A 17,451-nucleotide genomic window follows, 5' to 3' on the forward strand; every position below is an offset into this window, starting at 1 on the left:
ATGGCTTCATTGGTGAATCCTCCCAAATATTTTAAGAATAAATTGTACCAATCCTTCTACAAATTCTTCCATAAGTAGAGGAGGGAAGGAAGCTTTCCCAACTCATTCTGCATGGGCAGTATTAACCTGATACCAAAAGCAGACAAAGGCATCACAAGAAAACAAAATTTCAGACCAGCATCGCTCATGAATACAGACACAAAAATACTCAAAAAATGTAAGCAAACTTTACTCCACAAAGAGTGTTTTACTTTGCAAATTAAAATCGACCAGGTTGTTGGAGGAACCCAAAATGGAATGCAGACTATGACAAATGAATCTAAGTGTGGTACAAATTGATTACATAACCTCACTGCAGGGTTGCTGAAAGGAGCTAAACCAAGTAATTTTTAAAAGCAGTGTTTGCCTGGATGCTGCAAGGCTAAATACAGAAAGAATTGTACACAAGCACTGCGGTAAGTTGCTCACAGGGTTGGAAATTGTGAAACTATGTGCATTCTTAGTTGAACACAGAAGTAAATATACTGTAGATAATTAAACCAGGTTTCTCTGGAGAAACTGTTGAAGAAGTTACACATAAGCAAAGGGTAACGTTTCTAAAATGAAACCTGGTTCTGCACTACCTTAGAGTCTGAGGTATCAGTATGAACTCATTCACACACACACACAGAGATGCATACACACCCACAGAAGCATAGAGAAATACAGAAATATATGTAAGTGTGTGTAAATGGGAACATATATTTCCAGTTCTGTCTGCTGAGAGGACCTAGAAAAAAAAAGCCTCCCTAGTAGCCATGAGCACACCGAAATGCCCAGGTTTTGTTTTTTAAATTCCTTCTCCAATAAAAGGAACCAAAGCTCCTTGGAAAAGTAGTTGACTCCAGAACTGGGGCAGGTAAAATACAAGATAACCCTGGAGCATCTTGTGGGGCTAGACAGTAAATAAATCCTTGGGAAAAGCGGGGAGGAAGATGCAGGCATGTTAAAGGGACTCAGTATCTGATCTGAAAGAACTCATAATGGTCAAATCTGGAACAATTTGAGCAACAAAATTAACAGCGATAATAATAGATATAGCCCAAATAAAAAAATAAATACTGATGAGTCCAAACAGATATAAATGACTGAATAAATAAATAAATGCAGAGAACTCTTCCTTAGAGAAGAATTCTAATTAAATGTAGAAGAACAAGAGAGGCAGAAAATCACCATTAGAACACCACAATCATAGATAATTGCTGCAGACAAGGTCCACTGGTGATGGCAAAATTAGTGGTGAAAGTTTAAGGATAAACAGGAGTTTTCTGTAGCATCAAAGTATGACTCACTTAAATATGTATTACATAGGGAGAAATAGTAACTACTCAGTGGAGAATGCTGGCAGATTCCACCTTAATCAGGTCATCAAGATGAATATTTCCCATATGCTGAGAAGGATACATCACCTATGTGGGACTTTTTCTTAAAAATCCATAACCTCAATGTACTCATGAGAAAACAGCAGACAAATCCAAATTGAAGAAAATTCTACAAAATACCTAACTGGTACTCTTCAAATGTATATAGGTCACAAAAGATATTAAGATAGAAAAATGGCCACAGTTTGGAGGAGACTAAGGAGACATGACAACTAAATGAAATGTGGGATTCTGGACTGATACAGGTACAGGGAGAAAATTTTACTGGAAAAATGGAGAAATCCAATTAAAGTCTGAAGTTTAGCTAATAGCATTGTAACAGTGTTAATTACCTGGTTTCAATAACTGTTCTGTAAGATGTTAACTTTAGGAGAAGCTAGATGAAGACTAGTTGGGGATCTCTGTACTATCCTGTAAGTCTAAAATTATATCATATTTAAAATTTTTTAAAAGACTAAAGTTGTCACAAGTCATTTCCTAACATACACTAGGCATGATCCAGCCCATAGTGAGGTCAGGTAGGCAGGTGACAAGCAGAGAGAGAAAAGGCAAGTGCCCTTCCAAAACACAGAAATCAGGACTCAGCATCTAGAGGTGTAAAGTGGTTCCAGATTTCCCAGCTGGGCCACAGAAAACTTGAAAAGTTAAAAGTCTGGCCACTCATACAAGCCAATTCTTCCTCCACATTGAATTCAAAAAGCAAAGATAGGAATATTTGATAAATGAGCAAAAAGTCATATACGTATTCAACATATATTATTATATGTAAGGTAATATTATATATGAATGGATAAAGAAGATGTACATATATACAATGGAATATTACTCAGTCATAAAAAGGAATGAAATTGGGTCATTTGTCGAGATGTAGATGGACCTAGAGACTGTCATACAGAGTGAAGTAAGTCAGAAAGAGAAAAACAAATATCGTATATTAAAGCATACATGTGGAATCTAGAAAAATGGTACAGATGAACCTGCTTGCAAGGCAGAAACAGAGACACAGATGCGGAGAACAAACATATGGACACCAAGGGGGAGGGTGAATGGGATGAACTGGGAGACTGGGATTGACATATACACTAATATGTATAAAATAGATAAAAATAGAGAACTAATGAAAACCTGCTGTATAGCACAGGGAACTCTGCTTAATGCTCTTTGGTGACCTAAATGTGAAGGAAATCCAAAAAAGATGGGATATATGTATACATATAGCTGATTCACTTCCCTGTACAGCAGAAACTAACACAACATTGTAAAGCAACTATACTCCAAGAAATAAATAAATGCAAATAAAAAGCAATAAATATGAGAAAAATAATAAATGTTATAATATTATAATTCTAATAAAATAAAATATGCAAAATCAAAAATATATATATTCTATACATAATGTATTAAACATGTATATGTATATGTTATAAGAATGTAATATGCACTGTTATACATATTACATATGAATATGTAATATATACATGCAATATTACAAATATTATATATTGATATTATACATTATAATCACATACTATACACACATATATACATATATTATATATTATACATATATACATATGTAATATATAATGTATATATACTGTGTATTCTTATAGGTTACATTATATAATATATAGTATACACATAATATATATTACATTATATATGACTTTATATATAAATATATATGACATATAAATATGTGACATATATGACTTTGTTCATCAACTGAGTGTTCACGTGGTACCAAATGTTCAGAGAGAGAGAGAGAGAATATATAGATTCTAAGAAAGATGGACCAGGGCTCAATTAAGAAAATGGAGAAGGTGGGAAGAGGCAACTATAGCAGCAGTGGGTGTCCTGCTTGCTCCTGCCTGGAGGAAAACTGGTCCAAAGCGTCCCTCTTCTGTTGCAAGGACCCTGGCCACTGGGGTAGGCCAGACTAACAACCTCAAGCCACCCAACTTCTAGGGGCACGTCTGACAGAAAGACAATAAGAATGGAACATTGTCTCTCTGGAGAGAACTGACTTGGTGGAGGAATGGGCCCACAGGAGCAGCACCTTGGGCTCCCTCAAGGGCAAAGCTGGACTCTCATGGTGTCCTGCAATGCTCCTCTGAGGAACCACTGAGGGGCCAAGCAGCAAAGTACTGGGGAACAGACCCTGGTGGGCCAGGGAAAAGGAACAAAATTTTTTTATACCAGGTGGAGCAAGACAAAAAGGGAAAACCAGGACAAACAGCCCATAGAATTGGCTGCTCCAGCCAGCTACGGGAAGTCCCTGGGCCTAGGGAGCTCTACATCTTCCAGAAGCTCCTCAGTTGTGAATTAGTGCTGGGGGCTGGCAGAACGGAAACAGGAAGGCTGAGGGGCTCTGCAGTCTGAGATGGCCTCTGTCTTACCCTTCCAAGACCTTGTTGATCCACTGGATCGCAGCTCTCTTCTCCAAGTCAAGGTCTTCAGCAACCACTGGATAACCAGGTTGGGGTGGTGGGGGCAAAATCAGTGGGCCATTTCGTCTCGACGGCAGCAGCAGAGGAATCTTGCGTTTCTTTTTCCGGGGCCTGGAACTGTCAGATGGCTGTGAGCAATTTAAGTTTTGTTTCTGCTCTAAGGGGCCATCCGCAACCTTTTCATGCTTGATCTTCCTCTGTGGTTCCACTGAGGCTGAAGGGCTAGACTGACAGCCTTCCTCCCTGGCTTTCTTTGAGAGCACACGAGGATGCGATGAGACTGGGCCCAGGAGCCCCGCTGTGCCTGGACCGCTCCTCTGCAGCTGTGGGAAACCTCTAGTGGAGCTGTATGAACTGGTGATGGCATTTCGTTTGCTGCACGAGCTCAAAAAGTAGGTCTGGGATTTCCTAATCAGGATATCTTCAGAGCTCTTGGAACAGAAGTCTCTCTTCAGAGGCCCAGGCCTGGGCACAGAGGAAGAGAGGACCCCATTGGCCATCAGGGGTCTAAACACGGACTGTGCATTCCCACCGGGGTTCGATCCCCTTCTCTGTTCGTCCTGACTCTCGGGAGCTGAGTGTTCTTTCTTTTGCTTTGTTAGCCCTTTCCTGCTCTCAGCCAGGGCTGTCAGGTCCTTCTCTTCCTTGGCTCTCAGTTGACCGCTTTCTTCGAGGGCCCTCACCAGGATCTCTTTTCCACAAAAGTTTGGGAGGTGAACAGACAGTGAAGACCACACACAGATGATTATCTGCTTCAGAGCCAAAAGGAGCATCAGTTTGCCCTTAGCAGGGGCCATCTTCAGGATCCCTGAGGTACAGAACATCTTGGAGCTGCAAGCAGACAGCAGTGGCTTCTGATGGCCACTCCAGGGCACTAAGGAAAAGACCCCCAGAAATAAACACCAGGCTTGCTGGATTGGATACTGCCACCGACGGGCTATGATAAACAGCCGACGGTGCCAACGACGACGGGGTGAAGCCACAGGATCCTCGTATGACAGCCTGTGAGCCAGGTCCAGGGTTGGGACCGCCGAGTGAACCCGGAAAGGGAGGGGAACACGGCGAGCGGGATGCGCAGGCCCGAGGCTCTCAGGTCTCCCCGGCTGGTCCCCGCCTCGCAGAGCAGGTAACTGCGGGAGAGGGCAAGGCAGGCTCAGGTAACCGCCCATGAGGCGCAATTCTGAACGGTCGGATCTTTAGCCGCTCGCTGTTGGCGTGTGCCGCCTGTGACGAGTTGTTGGAACGAGTGAGCGAAGAAAGGGGGCGCGAGACCCGCGAGAGGCCTCGCCTGCTTCCGGACCGCTGCTGCGGGCCTCGGGTGTTGGCACGTGGAGGACCGGCTCCCTGGGGTGCAGCCGCCCTTCTCGCGGCCAGGCCCCAGCTTCGTGGCGGGAAAGTGACGGGCGGTGTTCCCCCAACCCGAACGGCTCTGGGCTCAGCAGCGCCCACTCTATGCTGGAGCTCTGGGGTCAGCACCGGATACCCCAGGGGAAAGCCTTTCAGAACCCGTGCCACCGAGATCCTGCGGGATGGCATAGCCACCCAGGCGTCTAGGGGGCAGGAGGACCGCAGGAGGGAACACACTGGAGGCGGGAAGCCAGAGTAGATGTGCTGCCCCCCATCTTCCTCCCTTCCCAGAGAATCTTACCTTCCAAGTGCCCCTTCTCGGCTCTTCGTCGCCTTCCCTGGGAAGTAAGGTTTCCAAGACAGTTTATAATGACCAGAAGTCAAAACTTACAGGTAGAGAACTGGTATCTTTTTAGGCAGCTCTATATCCAGGAGCTATGTTATCTGGGACCTAAAACTTGAATTCCTGTTTTGAAGGTCATGCTTTACCTTCATCCTAATCTTTGTTTTCTGCCTCTTAGCAGATCCTATAGGCCTTTGTGTCATTCCTTTTCAGTAAGTCTGTGTCTATGGGTTGGGAGAAGTGACCTGGCAATTTAAATTGGAACTCAGAATTTGGCTCCCTATAAGTATTCTGACTGAAGTTAATATTATTAGTTGAATGGTGAATACATTAGAATATTCAGACTATATAAAAATCTTTGATGTTTTAGTAATTACCCCCACTTCTTTGGTTTTGTTTTTTGTTTTTTTGTTTTTTTGTTTTGTTTTGAAATCTTTTTGCCTTATTTTGAATTGTTATCACTTAGTGAATGACCCGTGACCTTTTACCAGTCCAGGTCATTTTTCAAAGGAGTTATTCCAGTCAGTGCTGCTCTCAGCAAGCAGAGGAGGGAAGTATGATTTTGTGTAGCCAACATCTAAAGGGCTATACTTAAATATTCTAGTGGGTTCTAAAATTCAGGAGTTTGACTTTCATTTTTATGCAAAAATTTTTAACAATATTGACTTAACCTCCCAGTGTTTTATCTGCCTGCTGTGCTTCAAAGCCCTTTTTAAAATGAAATAAAAGAAAAATTCATGATGGGTGGATATTCTACCACAATATGAATGGAGTTGTTCCAGGTATTTGAAGGTTCTCAGTTAAAGAATAAATCCTAATTATAGACGCATTAGAATTTGTTATCCAACGAATATCATCTTAAGGAATTTTTTCAACCATTAATTTTTAAAACAACTTTATTGAGATATAATTTACATACTATAAAATTCACCTGTATTAAGATTACACTTCAAGAATCTTTAGTAACTTTGTAAAGTGTGTAACTTTCACCAATATCTAATTTTATAACATTTCCATTAACACAAAAAGAAAACTCATGCCTCTTTGCAGTCACTTCCCATTCTTACTCACAGGCCTGGGCAACCACTAATGTACTTTTTGTCTCTATAAATTTGCCTCTTCTGGACACCTTTCATAAAAACAGACTCTTACAGTATATGGTCTCTTGTGCCTAGTTTCACTTAGCATGTTTTTGAGGTTCATCCGTGTAGCAGCATGTATTAGTAATTCTTCTTTGTTGTTGTTGTTAAACAACAGAAATATATTTTCTCACAATTCTGAGATCAAGTTGTCAGCAGAGTTGATTTCTCCTGAAGCCTTTCTCCTTGGTTTGTAGGTGGCCTGTGTCTTTTCTCCCTGTGTCTTCATATGGTCTTTCTTTTCTCTGTGTGTGCATGTCCTGATCTCCTCTTCTTATAAGAACACAAGTCGTATTGGGTTTAGGCCCACTCCCAATAACCTCATTCAACCTTAATTGCCTCTTTAAAAACTCTGTATCCAAATACAGTCACATTCTGAGGTACTAGGGCTTAGGACTTCAACATATGTATTTTGCAAGGATACAACTTAACCTATAACACTCCACCCTCTCAGCCTCCAAATTTCAAGTCCTCACATGCGAAATATATTTGTCCCATTCCAACAGCCACAAAAGTCTTAACCCATTCCAGCAACAACTCTAAGTCTAAAATTTCATCTAAATAGCATCTAAATCAGATATGAGTGAGACTAGAGGTATGATTCATCCTGAGGCAAAATTCCTCTACAATAGTGAACCTATGAAACAAAACAAGTTATGGGCTTCCAAAATACAATGGTGGGACAGGTATTGGATAGATACTCCCATTCCAAAAGGGAGAATTGGAAAGAAGAAGGCTGACAGGTCCTAAGCAAGTCCAAAACCTAGCAGGGCAAATTCCATTAGATTTTTAATTTTTTCAAAGATTTAGTTTATTATATCAACATCAGTACTAGAACTCACAACTTTTACTCTCCAGTCTGCAATATTTCTACAGCACACATTTGTGTGCTGACATTATTTGTGTGACATTAACATATGTGGCTAATTTTAAGAAACTTCTGTGGAAAGTTCCATCAGATTTTAAGGAAATCCACTTTGGCTCAATTTTCTGTCCAACAAGGGTGGTAGCTCTGCCTTCTTCTCCCTGCATTTTGTCCCCAAACCCTCTGGAACCAATGAGGAAACAGTCCTGCTGCCTGGGCCTGTGCGTTCGGGACCCGTGGTGGCAGTAGCAGCCCTGCTGACCCCTAACACACCTTTAGAGTCACTCCTCCCTGTACTCGAAGGATGATGCATGTTTGCATCCAGACATCTCTATCATCTAATTTTCTGCTTGTAGAACCCCAGAAGTCTGACAGCCTTCCTTCATTTCATCCCACCTCTGTCCTCTTCAGTCCAAGCTGACAGTGCTTCTGCTGTGATTGGATCCATGTCACATACCCATAATCTCTTTAGTAAAGACTGTCCAGCCACATCTTTGGTGTTCTCTCCTGAACACACTTTCTCATTTTTTTGCAATATGAATAGGCTGAGAATTTTTGGCCTTCAAGTTCTGGTTCCTTTTTGCATAATAATTTCTTTTTCAGTTGTCTCCCTCTCACACTTTACTATAAGCAGCAAGGAGAAACCTGGTCACAGCTTCAACATTTTGCTTAGAAATATCCTCTGTTAAATATCCAAGTTCATTACTGACAACTTTTACTTTCTACAAAACACTAGAACACAATTTGGTTAAGTTTTCTGCCACTTTGTAACAAGGACTGCTTTTCCCCCAGTTTCCAATAACATATTCCTCGTATCCATCTGAGACTTCCCCAGAAGCACATTTAACATTCATATTTGTGTCAATATTCTGTTCATGATGAAATATATATTAACAGATATATATAGCATATATATATATATATATATATATATATATATATGAGCAGATATAGTGATAGGAGCTTTCTGTACAGTACTCTCTTTCTGAGCTCTCAGAAGAATCACCTTGAATGACCATATTTAGTCTCTTCAAGACAATCTAGGCTTTTCTAACATGCTCCTCAAAACTCTTCCCATTACCTAGCTCCAAAGCCACTTCCGCATTCTTAGGTATTTGTTACAGCAATACCCAAATTCCTGGTACCAAAATCTGTCGGAGCTGCCATAACAAAGTACCTCAGAATGGGTGGCTTAAACAACAGAAATTTATTTTCTCACAATTCTGGAAGCTAGATGTCTGAGATCAAGGTGTCAGACAGGGTCGATTTCTTCTGAGGCCTCTTTCCTTGGCTTCTCCCTGTGTCTTCATGTGGTCTTTTGTCTTTATTACTTATTTTGGCTGAAAAATATTCCATTGTATATGTATATCACACTTGTTAATCCATTCATCAGTTGATGGACATTTGAGTTGTTTCCATTTTTTGGCTATTGTAAACAATGCTGCTGTGAACATTTGCATACAAGTCTTTGTGGGGACACTTTTTTTTTTTTGGAGAGGATTGTCAGATGATATAGTAGATCTATGTTTAACATTTGAAGAAACTTCCAAACTGTTTTTGCAAAGTGGTTGCTGCATTTTAAATTCCCACCAGCAATGCATGAAAGTTTCCATTTTGCTGCATTCTCACCAGCAGTTGTTACCGTCTGTCTCCATCTGTACCCATTTCAGTGGGAGAGAAGTGGTATTTTATTGTAGTTTTAATATCCATTTCCCTAATAACTAATGATATTAAGCATCTTTTCATAATATTGGCCATTCAGATTTCTTCTTTAGCAAAATGTCTATTCAAATATTTTGCCCATCTTTAATTGGATCATTTTCCAAGTTTCAGTTCTGTATGAATTCTGGTTACAAGTCCCTTATCAGATAAATAAGTTGCAAATATTTTCTACCAATCGGTGGCTTATGTTTTCACTTTATTGATGGTCTCTTTTTGAAACACAGAAGTTTTTAATTTTGATGAAGTCCAATTTATCATTTTATCACCTGTGCTTTTGGTGTTATATCTAAGAAATCTTTGCCCAACTCAAGATGTGATACTGTGATTTATAATAAGAAATATATATTTGGTCTTTGTCTCTATTCCTGGCACAGAGTTCTTGATAAGAGCACTAAGAGCATCTTTTTTTTCCAATGAGGTGACTGGGTGGACTCGTGGATGGTTCCTGGATGGGCACTAGTCACCAGAAAGACCAAACCATAATTAGAAGTTTGGGATTTCCAGCCCCACTGCCAGTTCTCCAGAGAGGAGAAAGGGGCTGGAAATGGACTTAATAATTGATCATGCCTATGTGAGGCAGCCTCCATAAAATCCCAATAGCATGGGGTTCAGAGAGGTTCCAGGTTGGTGAATATATCCATGTACTAGGAGGGTGATGTACCACAACTCCACGGGGACAGAAGCTCCTGAGTTTGGGACATTTCCATACCTCACCTGATATATCTCTTCATGTGGGAGATCATCTGTATCCTTTATCATATCCTTTATTGTATAATAACCAGTAAACATAAATACAGTTGACCTTTGGAAAACACAGGTTTGAACTGTGTGGGTCCACTTATACGAAGATTTTTTAAAGTAAACACTACTACAGCACTACAAGATCTGCAGTTGGTGTATGTGAAACCATAGATACAGAAGGCCAGTTGTAAAGTTATACTCAGATTTTCAACTGTGCAGGGGTCACCACCCCCAACTCCCGCAGTGCTCACTGCTTAACCGTGTTTCCCTGAGTTCTGTGAGATGTTCTAGCAAATAAGTGAATCCAAAAGGGAGGAGGTCATGGGAACCTCTGATCTGCAACCAAGTGGGATAGTTGTGGGGAAACTTGGGACCTAGTACTTGTGATTGGCACCTGAATGGGGGGCAGTCTTGTGGGACGGAGCCCATAATCTATGGGATCTGAGATGCTATCTTCAGGTACACAGTGTCAGAATTGAGTTAAATTGTAGGACACTCAGCTGGTGTCACAGAATTTCTTGGTGTGGGCAAAACCCTCACATACCTGGTGTCAGAAGTGTTGTGAGTGTAATAGTAGTGTGACAGTAAAGAAGAAACACACAAGAGGCCGGGTGAGGTTTTTCTTACACACAGGTCTCAAAGATTTATTCCTACGTTTTTCTTCTAGGAACTTTATAGTTTTAGCTCTTACATGTAGGAATATGATCTACTTTGAGTTAATTTTTGTGTATTGTGTGAGGTAATGGTCCAAATTCATTCTTTTGTGTGTGGCTATCCCGTGGTACTAGCATCATTTATTGAAAAGACTGTCCTTTCCCCCATTGAATTGTGTTGGCACATTTGTCCAAAACTAATTAACCATAAATGTAAGGGTTTATTTCTGGAATCTCAATTCTGTTCCATTGGACTATGTGTCTCATGCCACTATCACTCTGTCTTAATTACCATAGCTTTGTAGTAAGCTTTAAAACTGGGAAATATATGTTCTTCAACTTTATTATTTTTTAAGATTGTTTTAGCCATTCTTGGTTCCTTGCATTACCATGTGAATTTTAAGATTAGTTTGTCAATTTCAAAAAAAAAAAAAAAAGACCAGCTGGGATTTTGATAGGGATTGCATGGATTTGTAGAATCAACCTGGGAAATAGATCCATCTTAACAATATTAAGTCTTCCATCCATATACATAAGATATCTTTCCATTTATTTGGGTCTTCTTTAGCTTTTGGTACCAATGTTTTGTAGTCTTCTGTGTACAAGTCTTGCACATCTTTCATTAAATGTGTTCCTATGTATTTTATTCTTTTTGCTGATAAGTGAATGAAATTGTTTTTCTTACTTTCATTTTCAGACTGTTCATTGCTGTTGTATAGAAATGCAATTCATTTTGGTATATACATCTATCCTGCAACATTCTTGAACTCCTTTTTTAGTTGTAGAAGCACACACACGTGTGTGCGTGCATGCATGTGTCTCTTAGGGTTTTTCTATATATAGGAACTTGTTCCATGTGAATAAAGACTGTTTTACTTATTTTCCAATCTAGATTTTTTTTCCTTCTCTAATCTCACTGGATAAAACCTCCAGTGCAATGTTGAATAGAAGCAATGAGAGTAGACTTCCTTCTCGTGTTCCTGATTTTAGGTCGAAAGTGTCTAGTCTCTCACCACTAAGACCACTACGTATAATGTCACCTGTGGGTATTTTGTAAATACTCCTCATCAGGTTCAGGAAATTCCCTTCTATTCCTAGTTTATGAAGGATTTTATTATGAGAGGGTGGTGGATTTTGTGAAAAATTTTATGCATCTGTTGTGATGATCATTTGCCCTTTATTCTATTATTATTGTGAATTACGTTCACTGAGTTTCAGATATTAAACCAACTTTGCATTCCTAGGGTAAATCCTACTTGATCATGGCATATAATTTGATATTTTGCCAGATTTGTTTTGCTTTTATTTTGTTGTTTTGGGGGGTATGAAGAATAGTGGTCTGTAGTTTTCTTTTCTTGTGATTTGTTTATCTGAGTGGTATCAGGATAATCCTGGCCTCATAGAATGAGTTGAAAAGTGTTCCCTCCCCCTCTATTTTCTGGAATAATTTTTAAAGGATCGATATTATTTCTTATTTAAATTATTGAAAGAATTCACAAGTCTTCTCATCTGGGCCTGTGCTTTTTTATTGTGGAAATTTTTTGTAACTTTTTCTTTTCAAATAATTATACATTCACAGCAAAAAAATATATTTATACAGGAATATTCCATGTACCAGTTTCCCCAAATGGTGATGTGCACGTGTGTGTGTGTGTGTATCTCTATGCGATTTTATCACGTGTAGTTTCACATAACCAACACAACCAAGATTCAGAACTCTGCCATCACCACAAGGCCCTCTGATGCTACCCTTAATAACCACATCTACACTCACTGCTTTGAGAAGATTTTTAGTTATTATCAATATTTCTTACAAGAAGATTTAGGTTTTCTGTTTCTTCTGGATTCAGTTTTGGTAACTTGTGTCTTTTTTCCTAAGAATTTTCCATTTCATCTTAGCAGTCTAATCTGTTGGCATGAAGTTGTTTATACTGCTCCCTTAAAATCCATTTGATTTCTGTAAGGTTGGTAGTGATAGTCCCTCTTTCATTTCTGACTTTATCAATTTGTGTCTTCTCTCATTTTTCTTGATTAACATGGCTAAAGGTTTGTCCGTTTTTTAAAATGTTATCAAAGAACTAACTTTTGGTTTTATTAATTTTCTCTATGTTTTTCTGTTTCCTATTTAACTTACTCCCACTACCATCCTTATTAGTTCCTTCTTTCTGCTTACATTGGTTTAGTTTCCTCTTCTTTTCCTAGTTTCTTAAGGTGGAAAGTTAGGTTATTGATTTATTTCTCCTTTTCTAATATATGTGTTTTAAGCTGTAAATTTTCCTCTAAATATGATTTTATCTGCATTTCATAAATTTTGTTTCTTGTGTTTTTTATTTAATTTGGCTCAATTTCTTTTTTTTTTTTTTAATTTTAAATTTCTTTATTTATTTATTTATTTTTGGCTGTGTTGAGTCTTCGTTTCCGTGCGAGGGCTTTCTCTAGTTGTGGCGAGCGGGGGCCACTCTTCATCGCGGTGCGCGGGCCTCTCACTATGGCGGCCTCTCTTGTTGCGGAGCACAGGCTCCAGACGCGCAGGCTCAGTAGTTGTGGCTCACGGGCCTAGCTGCTGCGCGGCATGTGGGATCTTCCTGGCCCGCGGCTCAAACCTGTGTCCCCTGCATTGGCAGGCGGATTCCTAACCACTGCGCCACCAGGGAAGCCCTTGGCTCAATTTCTTAATTGTCAATTTCCTTTGTGATTTATTCTACTCATTGGTCATTTGAAAGTGTGTTAATTTCCACATATATGTGGATTTCATAAATTTCCTTATGCTGTTGACATCTATACATTAATTAATTTATTAAATTTATGAGAATTGTTTTATTGTATGGCATATGGTTTATCCTGGAGATTATCCCATGTATACTTGAGAAGAATTTGCATTCTGGTGTTGTTGGATGGAATATTTGATAGATGTCAGTTAGGTGTAGTTGATAGATAGTGTTGTTCAAATCTTCTACATTCTTGCTTATTTTCTAAGCAGATTGTCTAGTTGTCTTATTGATTATTGGGATTGGTATTGGAGTTCCAACTATTATTGTTGAATTGCTCACCTCCCTTCAGTTAGGTCAGTTTTGCTTCATGTATTTCAGGGTTCTGTTGCTGCGTTCATATATGTTTATAATTGTTATATTTCTTGATTGCGACTTTAATTGTAATAAAGTTTCATGGTGTCTAGAAACATTTTTTGTCTTAACATCGATTTAACCTGATATTAATATAGGCTTTCCTGCTTTCTTTTTGTTACTGTTTGCATGATGTATCTTTTTCTATAATCTTACTTCTAATCTATTTGTATATTTGAATCAAAAGTGTCTCCTTTAGAATCCTCTAGCACTGTTGGTGGGAATGTAAATTGATATAGCCACTTTGGAAAACAGTATGGAGGTTCCTTAAAAAACTAAAAATAGAACTACCACACGACCCAACAATCCCACTACTAGGCATATACCCTGAGAAAAACATAATTCAAAAAGAGTCATGTACCACAATGTTCATTGCAGCTCTATTTACAATAGCCAGGACATGGAAGCAACCTAACTGTCCATCGACAGATGAATGGCTAAAGACGATGTGGCACAGATATACAATGGGATATTACTCAGCCATAAAAAGAAATGAAATTGAGTTATTTGTAGTGAGGTGGATGGACCTAGAGTCTGTCATACAGAGTGAAGTAAGTCAGAAAGAGAAAAACAAATACCGTATGTTAACACATATATATGGAATCTAAAAAAAAAAAAGGTTCTGAAGAACCTAGGGACAAGACAGGAATAAAGATGCAGATGTAGAGAATGGACTTCAAGACACAGGGAGGGGGAATGGTAAGCTGGGATGAAGTGAGAGAGTGGCATGGACACACATACACTACCAAATGTAAAATAGATAGCTAGTGGAAAGCAGCCACATAGCACAGGGAGATTAGTTTGGTGCTTTGTGACCACCTAGAGGCGTGGGATAGGGAGGGTAGGAGGGAGACACAAGAGGGAGGGGATATGGGGATATATGTATACATATAGCTGATCCACTTTGTTATACAGCAGAAACTAACACAACATTGTAAAGCAATTATACTCCAATAAAGATGTTTTAAAAAAGGTAACAAACTGACAAAACTTTAATTACAATGACTAAGAAAAAAGAGAGAAGACTCAAATTATTACAATCACAAATGAAAGTGGAGACATTAAATGACCTTACACATATAAATAAAAAGGATTCCAACATAATTCTGTGAACAATTGTATGCCAACAACTTAGATACATGGATGAGCTAGAAACATTCTTAGAAACAGAAAAACTACCTAAATTGACTCAAGAAGAAATAGAAAACCTGAACAGACCTTTAAAAAAGCAAAGAGTTTGAGTCAGTAGTTAAAAACTTCCCAATAAAAAAGCCCAGGACCAGATGTTTTCAATGATGAAAACTACCAAACATTTAAGGAAGAATTAACACTAATTATTTTCAAACTCTTCCAAAAAACAGACAAGGAAAGACTTCCTAACTCATTCTATGAGGCCTGCATAACCCTGATAGCACAACCAGATAAAGCCACTGCAAGACAAACTGCAGAACAGTAAGCCTTATTAATATAAATACAAAATTCTCTACAAACTTTTAAGAACAATATCCAGAAGCTTATAAAAGAATTACACATCATGACGAACTGGGAATTATCCTAGGAATGCAAGTGTGGTTCAACGTCCAAAAATCAGTGTAATACAACACATTAATAAAGTGAAGGAAAAAATACTTGATCATTTCAATTGATGAAGGAAAAGCATTAGACAAAATCTAAGAAACTTTCATGAGAAAAATATGCAACAAACTAGGAATAAAAGGGCACTTCCTCAATATAAAGGGCATCTATAAAACCTCAGCTAAAAATCACACTTAATGATGAAAGACTGGAGGGCGATCAAGATGGCAGAGTTAAGAGGACATAGAGCTCACCTCTCCACTGCCCCAGCCCCAAACACATCAAAAATACATCGACATGTGGAAGAGTCCTCACTGAAAACTAACTGAAAACTGGCAGAAGGACATCTGTACAACCAAGCTGTAAGAAAGATACACATGTAATCGGGTTGGAAGGAAAAAATAGTAGTTGGATTAGGACCTGTGCCCCTGGGATGGGACTCAGAGGAAAAGGGAGATTGCATGAGCATACGTGTGCCCTGGGGAGTGAGCAGGTCAAGCCACAGACTGGGTGTCCATTCCTGGCGTCCTAGATGGAGGAGACACGTCCCCTTCACTGGTTGGAAGACCACTGCAGTAAATAAAAGGGTGGAATAAGCCTGGACTCTGCTCATGAGGAGCGCAGGCATGCTGGCTGGCCCCCAAGGCAAGGCAAAGAGATGTTCACAACAGAACGGCTTCACAACAGAACAGGGGTAGCAGAGGCAGGGTACAGTGTTTAGCTATGAGAGACAAAGGGGGCTTGCACCTGAGACTGTGTCTGAATGGAGCCATAGATACCTACAAAGGCAGTGCATCAAACCTGTCTGTGCCCAGGCCCAACTTGCTTTAGCACTCCCTTCCTCTGGGGAAAAATTCCAGTGCAAGGAGAGGGAAAAACACACACACTGAAAGGGAACAGAGTTAGCACAAGACTGACCCTCAGGGCTTCTGCTCCAGCAACTTGGGCTCAGACCCCTGACAGGGTGCTGGTGGCCACTGAGCAGAGAGGAAGTCCCACCTCACACTGGGCTCCAGCTCTAGCAACTCCATCTCCAGCCTCACCCCCTACCATGGTGATAGTTGCCAGCACACCCTGAGGAAAGATGTGACAGCCATCCACGTCAAAGCCAACCCTCCCACTAAAGGTATTAGGCACACACAGTTTGCATAGGGATGCTCCCACATAAGACTATCACTTCAAGACTGTTTCACACAATTCAGAAAATAAAAAGGCAGAGGAAATACTCTCAATTAAAAGATCAAGAGAAACCCTGAAAAAACTGATGAAATAAATAAACAATTTACCAGATAAAGAATTCAAAACATTGGCAATAAAAATGTTAACAGAATTAGGGGAAAGAATTGATCTAAACACAAAACATTTTAATAAGGAACTAGAAAATATAAAAAAATACCCAATTAGAAATTAATAATCCAATAGCTTAAATAAAAACACACTAGAAGTAATGAATAGCAGATTATATGATACAGAAGAAGGCATAAGTGATCTGGAAGAAAGAAAATGGAAATCACACAATCAGAACAGCAGACAGAAAAACAAATTTTTAAAAATGAAAGTAAGAGATTACTGTAATAACATTAAGCATTCCAACATTTGTATTATAGGGGTTCAAGAAGGAAAAGAGAGAGAGAAGGGGATCAAAAATCTATTTGAAGAAATTTTGGCTAAAATCTTCCCAAAACTAATGAAGGAAATAGATATCCAGGTACAGGAAGGACAGAGGGTCCCAAATAAGGGACCCCAAACAGATCCACAACAAGACATGCCATAATTAAAATGGAAAAAGTTAAAGAGAGAATTCTAAAGGCAACAAGAGAAAAAGAGTCATATACAAGGGAACACCCATAAGGCAATCAGCTGATTTCTCTGCAGAAACTTTGCAGCTAGAAGGGAATAGCATGACATATTCAAAGTGCTGAAAGGGAAAAATCTGCAACCTAGGATGCTCTACCCAGCAATATTATCGTTTAGAATAGAAGGAGAGATAAAGAAACTCTCAGACAAGCAAACACTAAAAGAATTCATCAATACTAAACCTACCCTTAAAGAAATGCTGAAGAATATAATCTA

The 17,451-nt window shown here is 39.3% G+C and overlaps 1 protein-coding gene across 1 annotated transcript; it reads right to left on the reverse strand.

The window, feature by feature from the left end:
• Positions 1-3,816: 3,816 nt before the first annotated feature.
• Positions 3,817-5,040, reverse strand: LOC102998693 (nuclear envelope pore membrane protein POM 121-like). The gene has a single exon (XM_007168472.2). It carries the CDS (start codon positions 5,038-5,040, stop codon positions 3,817-3,819), a length of 1,224 nt encoding a protein of 407 aa, XP_007168534.2.
• Positions 5,041-17,451: the final 12,411 nt, after the last annotated feature.

Source organism: Balaenoptera acutorostrata, chromosome 2 (assembly GCF_949987535.1).
Source record: "Balaenoptera acutorostrata chromosome 2, mBalAcu1.1, whole genome shotgun sequence".
Taxonomy (NCBI): Eukaryota; Metazoa; Chordata; class Mammalia; order Artiodactyla; family Balaenopteridae; genus Balaenoptera; species Balaenoptera acutorostrata.